Here is a 7358-nt window from a genome sequence, read left to right as displayed (position 1 = left end):
CTGAAGACACCAGCCTGAAGATGACGAATGTGACTTCGTCGAAACGTCGCCAAGGTACTTTTAATTCTACGCGGGAGAAAACCCGAATAACTAAAGACCTACATATATATATATATATATATATATATATATATATATATATATATATATATATATATATATATATATATATATATATATATATATATATATATATATAATGTATTTTCAATACATAATACCCCTTCCCCATAGGATAGTTATCATCTTCCGTCTGTTCAATATTCATAATCTTTGAGATAGGCTGGGGGCCCAAGGATCCTGGTGGACCACCACAGTGTTACTGGAGAGTCCTGTTCAAGTGGAGTATTATCCAACTCCAGTTGAACAGACTCGTGATGGCCGTTTAGGTCGCCCGTGAGTGGCGGTGGCTCTACAGCTCTTCGTACCTCTGTTTCCCCAGAGGTGGCCACAGATGGTGTAGCAAACCGGGGGAAAACAATTCTCTTGTGTGCCTGATAAAACTTTGGGATCCTCACCCGGGACTGGCCCGGCCTGCGACCGCCGTAACTGATCAATATGGCATCTGACCATGCGATCATTTTCCAGAATAACCTCATATGACAAGGGCCCTGTTATCTTTGTCACCCTAGCTGCCACCCAAGGTGCCCCACTTCCATAGTTCTTGGCCCAGACCAATTCACCCAGCTGTAAGTTCCTGGGGGTCTTTGGTTGAGCCATCTCTGCTGCTACTCTGTCTGGGTGAAGTCGGTCGAGCTTTGTGGTGAGCCTCTGCTGGCTGCGACCTGTTGCTGTACTGGGAGTTGTGTGTTGACACAGGAGGAAGTTCACCAGGTGGTGATTCTAGTCTCCAGTTGTCATCCGCTTCAGTGCCTCCTTTGTGGTCCTGACCATTCGTTCGGGGTGGAATGGAGTGGATGTTACATGCCAAATCATGTCGTCATTGAGGAAAGATTGAAACTCTCCTGCCATGAATTGTGCCCCATTGATGGACACGATTACATCTGGCAGACCATGTTTGGCGAACAACTGGCGCAACTCTTGGATGACCTTGGTTGTTGTCATTGATGAGACCGGTGCTACTTCCAACCACTTGGAATAACTGTCTACTACAATTAAGAACACCTGCCCTTGGAAGGGGCCTGCAAAGTCAATGTGCATGCAAGACCATGGGGCGTGTATGTTCTCCCAGTGGTGCACTGGTGCTTGTGTCATCTCAGTCGGGTTTCTTGGCAGGCCTGGCAACTCCTTACTTGATTCTCAATGTCCTTGTCCAGGCCTGGCCACCACAAGTAGCTCCTGGCTAGAGCCTTCATTCGAACAATTCCTGGGTGCCCCTCGTGTAAGGAATCCAGCACCCTGGAGCAAAGACTGGGTGGAATGATGACCCTGCTGTCCCACAGCACACATCCCTTGTGGGCCGACAATTCATTTTTCTGAGAAACGTAGTGATGGAACTCAGGGCATAGCCGGGTCTCTGGCATCCCCTTAACACCCATTTGAGAACACGGCTAAGCATTCTGTCCGTGGTGGTTTCAGCTGCAAAGTCCCCTGCATGTAGGGGTGCTTCAGGCAGATCCTGGATCGCCAGGATACAACAAGCTGGGTCTGGGTCTGGATCAGTCTGCGGTAGAGGCAGTCAGCTGAGAGCATCGGCGTGGTCCATTTCCTTACCCGGCTTGTGGACTAGCTGGTACGAGTATGCAGCCATGAAAATGGACCATTGTAGCATTCGCGGCGACAGGATCTGCGGTGTCTGTTTGTCTGCTGTGAAGAGACTAAGCAGAGGTTTGTGGTCTGTAAAGATGGTGAAGATATAAGAAGTCGTGGAACTTCTTAATGCCAGCCACTATGGCAAGGGCTTCCTTGTCTATCTGGGCATAGTTCCTTTCAGCCGATAATAACGTTCTAGAATAGTATGTGATGGGGGCTCTCAACCATCTGGCATCCTGTGGCTTAGTACTGCCCCAATGCCATATGGCGAAGCATCACAGGCTAGTGTTACTGGTAGGTTTTCGTTGAAATGAGCTAGGACAGAGTCTGAGGATAGCAATGATTTTACCGCCTTGAACGCTTTTTCTTAGGTGCTCGACCAGACCCAGGGCATTTTTTTTGTCCAGTAGGCAGTGTAACAGTTCTGCCAGGGCAGCCTTATGCGGTAAGAATGAGTGGTAAAAATTGAGCAAGCCCAGGAATGCTTGTAGCTCCCCCTTGGATTTTGGTGTGGGGGATTGCTAAATTGGGTGGATTCCGGCAACATCGATGTGGAAACCCGGGAATTCTGTGGATTCCATGCCAATCTGGCACTTTTCCTTCTTGAGTTTTAGGCCTGCCTTGCGGAAACGTTGGAGTAATGCATGGAGACATTCCGCCAGACTGCTGCGGATTCCCCCGCGATCAGGACATCATCAAAATATGGGCAGACGCTGGGAATGTTCTTCAATGTTCGTTCCATAATACTTTGGAACAACCCTGATGCTACGCTTACCCCAAACTGCAAGCGGCGCACTTGGAATGCACCTCTGTGTGTGATGATTGTTTGTGCTTCTGTGATAACATCATCTACCGGTAGCTGCTGGTAAGCCTGGGTGAGGTCTAACTTAGCGAAGATTCGGCCTTCCTGGAGCAAAGCGAGGATGTGGCTCACTACTGGTACAGGGTAAGCATGTTGCTGTAGTGCCTTGTTTATGGTGTAGTCTGTGCAGATGTGGATGTCCCCATTAGGCTTAACTGGGGTCACTATTGGAGTCTCCCACTGGCTACAGTCCACTGGTTGGAGCACTCCATGCTGTATCAGCTTGTCTAGTTCCACATCAATTTTTGGCTTCAATGCAAAAGGACCCTGTGCGGTTTTAATTGGATTGGAGTTACTGCTGGATCAAGGTTGAGTGAAATGGGTGCCCCTTTGTATTGTCCCAACTCTGTGCTGAATACGTCAGCATATTGTTGCCATACTACTGCTAGATCAGCTATTTGTGTTCAATGGATGCCCATCATCCTGATGCCCAGGGCCTCAAACTAGTCCAGTCCTATGAGTTTGGTGTGCTGTCCCTTTATGACCACTATGCTGGGGGGACCCTCAAACTCTCTCAATTGTACTCTAATGGTAGCTTCCCCCCTTACGGGAACATGGCAATTCTGGAAGTCCATTAGCACTAAGCTTGATGATTTGAGCGGGACCCGCCATTGGCTACATTTGCAAATGTGGTCAAAAGTCCTGGAGGAGATAATGGACAGGGCCGATCCAGTATATAGCTCCATGGAGCATGGGACCCCTTGCAGTCTTAGTTGGAGTCTTATCTTTTCTTTGATGGAACGTTGGGCCCCTGTGCGTTGAATGCTACGCCTTCCTGAGCAGTATTCAACTCTGTTCTGTCCTGGGGTCCATTTCCCCTTGTGCTGCTGTGTTGCAGGTTTCGTTTCCCACTGACGACCTCTGCAAACTCTGGCAAGGTGCCCTTGCTTTCCACAGGCACAGCATACTGCTGTGCGGAATCTGCACTCTGCTCTTTCATGCTGTCCCCCGTAGCTTGTGCAATTCTGTGGGGAAGTTGATTGCTCTGTGGAGTGTGGCCATCTGGGTGGCTCTCTCCACAAACGATCAATTTCGTCACCCTTACTGGCCTCCCCCGAGCCTTCTGCAGTCTCTTGGTGGCCGGAGAGTCTTCATTGCCCCTCTGGCAGCCTTTTCCGCCATGACTTCCTTCAATGCATCTTGGAAAGTCAGTTTCTCCATGGTGAATAGGTGCTGCTGTAATTCTCTATTATGCAGGCCGCAAATGAGCCTGTCTCTGAGACAGTCTTCCAGGTCAGGGAACTTGCATTTGCACGAAGCTTGGCGAAGGGCTGCCACAAACTCTGTTGCAGATTTCCCGGATCGCTGCTCACGTTGCTCAAATGCATGGCGCCAGGCGATCACTGAGAGTTTCATCTCAAAATGTTCCCTTAATTTTTTCTTGAGGTCTGCGTAGGCCACAGTCTCTATACTTGCCGGTGCTATCAGGTTTTCAGTGATATCAAACATGGCTTGTCCACAGACACATAGTAAGGTTGCTGCCTTCAGGCTATCGTCTATGATCTGGTTAGCCCGGAGATAGTTGTCTACTCGGGAAGCATATGAGCTCCACTATTCCAGATGAGTAATATCGAACTCATTGAGCCTTCCCAATTTAGCCATTTTGGGAGGCCCCTGTGGTGCTGGTTAATGCCTGTACTGCTGCGGTTGGAGCTGTGCTGCACTTTGGGATCCTGGGGAAAGATCCCTCAGGTCTCTGTGCCTCCAGTATGTCTTACTGGCAGGCAGGGCAGGGAGCGTGGTTCCACCAAAGCTCTTTACCTGGTCTGACACCCAGTGATTTCAGTGTGCCTCCAGTGTGGCTTACTGGTAGGTGGTGGTGGGGGTGAGAACTAGGCCTGCCAGGGCTCTTTACCCAGCCTATCACCCAGTGACTTCAGTCTCTTGGTTAGAAGCAGATTACAGTCAGTAGTTCTGAGATCACACCTGCCAGTTCCTTTAGCACCCTGAGACTATATTCACTCACAGCAGCTAAACCTTCTGTCACCAGTTCCTTACCTATTTTAATCACTCTTTCCCTTCTGCCGTCCCTCTCTGCCCTTTCTCCCTGTATAGCTTCTGACAGAATCCCCTTTTTGCTATTTTTGGCATTCATGATAAGCCTCAGATTATCCATAGGCTTCCTGAGCCATCTTTAATATTTCAAAATGGCCTGCATGGTTTATTACTTGATTACATGGATCTCCTTATATAAGGCGTTAATGCTTAAACCCTCTGAGGAATGATAGTGGAATCTAATTATCTGCATGAGCCAAGGAACAGTGGATCATATGCACTGAGTGGATCTGGTTAAGAAAAGAAATCCACTTAAAATCGAAATTTGAGAAAACATCTTGTACTCACTTGACCAATCCAGCACTTTGACCTCGTGAAATGGCGGAATCATACTGAGTTTGAGCAGCCTGTTTCTCCTTGATTATTCCAGGGTATGTTTCTCCATCTATGGTCCTTCAAAATAGATGTTTCAAAGAATTCATAAAGGTCCAGAAATAGAAAAGGGAAACCCACTGATAGTAAGGTATTTTATGAAGTGAAAGAAAATAAAACCCTACATTACTGGATTGAATATAATTTCAGTTTCATTTTAATCACAATTTCATGTTCATGGGAAATATTAATTGGGGGGGGGGGAGTTTGCATTGTCTTTCTTTATCAATGTAATTATTTCTTATCCAGTTCAATCAATTGTGGAAGTAGGGTTGTACAGATAACACCATTGCTGAATAATTCTTGTGATTACATTTTAATCAATCAGGTTTATTTTGCTTTGAGTGAAAAGTGTCTTCCAGATGAGGTTTGCAGTCAATGGTTTCAACTGTTCTGAAAATCTTTCCCAGTTTTACATAGGTATAACTTCATGGTTTGTTTTTACAGTAATTTGATCTGTATTTGTGGTTTTAATCCAAGATTATATATTTGGGGAGTTGTATGCTACTCCAGATTTGATAATGGGAATGTCTTATAAACCTCAAAAAATGAGTAAATAAAGTTCAAATCTGTCTTATCATTTCAGATGTTGAGCCCTACTTTAGTGCTTACATGCTGAAGTTTGTGATGAAGGCTTTCTTGGGTAGTTCCACATCGAAAACAGCCTCCTTAGATTCATTTCCCCTGTTGACAATTCTGCTGGTGATCACTGTGTGGGCATACCGCGACATAACTTTGCAGTCAATGTGCAGGCTGTAGATTTCAATGGCATTCTAGGGAAAGAAGAGAGAAAGCTTCTATCAGTTTCTTTGCTGGAGATTGTTACCAACAATAGAACGAAGACTAAAAGTATTAGTAGCAAACACCAGACAGAGTCATTTTTATAATAAACAGACATAAGTTAATTTTTGATATGATAATTTGCTGTAATAAAAATGCAAGATTGTTCTTTTAAATTATTAAACTGTTTGATATTGTTTAAATATATATTATATAAAACACCTATATGCTACTAAAACTCTTGTTATGACCTTTACCTGAGTGAAATGGTGAATTATAAGGCAATAGTTTTTGAACCAAGCTTCTTCAAAACAGTTAATTGACAAAATGCATCTAATGGAATGAATTTTGAGGAAGTTAGGGCGCTTCAGTGCTGCAGGCAGGCAGGCAGATAATGAAAGAGAAGGAGGAAATGAGGGAATGAGGGAGTGAGGGAGGAAGGAAGGAAGGAAGGAAGGAAGGAAGGAAGGAAGGAAGGAAGGAAGGGATATTCCAATGAGACATGGGTTGTCTAATGTTATAAAAAATATGACACTTTGTTGAAAAAATTGCTATTGTAAGAACTTGATTTAGTTTGCTGTGCGCAGCCTACCAACAGCCACCTCCCAATTCTGACATGTTCAGAAGTGCAGAATTTTTTCTGGTACCCATGGAAGAAAATTCCATAAATATCTGCATCTTCCTAAAAGAACATCTACCCATCCCTGCCCCCATCCTTCAAAATGGGTTGCTCTGTCCTGATATCCTAAATCAGCCACAAGGGACATCCTTATCTTGTTCTTACTTAAGACATGGGCCTTCCCTGCATCTCTGCACTTATATTTGCATTTTGTATTTGTCCTAAACAATAAAGAATAAAATAAGTAATCAAGATTGATGTTTGGCAGACTGTTAAGGCAAAAATGTGTTACAGGATGCAAGGGGAAAAGGACTCAATTGTTTGCTCAGCATAGCATTCATATCTTCGATATGTTCTCAGGACATGGCTGGCTGCCTTTGGCACATGAACCGCCTGAAGGTCTCCCTGCTCAGCAACTTTTAAATAGCCAGATATTTCCCACTCATGTTTACAGAATAGATTAGAATAGGATTCTAAAAGTGTAGAATATTGTAATAGTGTACAGGTAATCTTCGACTTACAACCACAATTGGGACTGGAATTTCAGTTGCTGAGTGATGCAGTCATTAAAGGAGTTATCACATAACCAGATGCGATTTTACAGCCATTTTTACCACAGTCATTAAGCAAATCTGGCTTCCCCCTTTGACTTCGGTTGTTGTTGAAAAGTGGCTAGGAAGGTCACAAATTGTAACCTTGTGATCCTGGAATGGTGCAATAGTGACCATTTCAAGGACAGATCATAAGTCACTTTTTTCAGCACCATCATAACTCTAACCATCTTTAAATGAATAGTTGTAAGTTGAAGACTCCCTGTACAGAGTCTGAACTGAGTCTCTTTTAGAAAGTTAAAATCTTATTGATGAATTCATTTCCCTTTTCCTTAAACAACTTGTTTAAAAAATAAAGATTGATTTAACAATTGATATTTCTTTAGAAGTCATAATTGGCTTAAAG

General features: G+C 44.5%; 1 protein-coding gene across 1 annotated transcript in view; it reads right to left on the bottom strand.

Moving 5' to 3' along the window:
- Window positions 1-7358, bottom strand: part of LOC107290776 (inter-alpha-trypsin inhibitor heavy chain H4-like) — a 50273-nt gene that overhangs the window by 33170 nt on the left and 9745 nt on the right. The window contains exons 2-3 of the mRNA XM_015819692.2: window positions 5615-5775; window positions 4919-5023 (exon numbers count right to left, since the gene is read on the bottom strand). Coding sequence (XP_015675178.2) covers window positions 4919-5023; window positions 5615-5775 — 266 coding nt within the window. The remainder of the gene's footprint in view (window positions 1-4918; window positions 5024-5614; window positions 5776-7358) is intronic.

This window comes from Protobothrops mucrosquamatus, unplaced genomic scaffold (genome assembly GCF_001527695.2).
Source record: "Protobothrops mucrosquamatus isolate PMUCROS unplaced genomic scaffold, P.Mucros_1.0 scaffold967, whole genome shotgun sequence".
NCBI classification, from domain to species: Eukaryota; Metazoa; Chordata; class Lepidosauria; order Squamata; family Viperidae; genus Protobothrops; species Protobothrops mucrosquamatus.
Note: the sequence above shows the minus strand (reverse complement) of the source record. Positions and strands in the feature narration are given on the sequence as shown.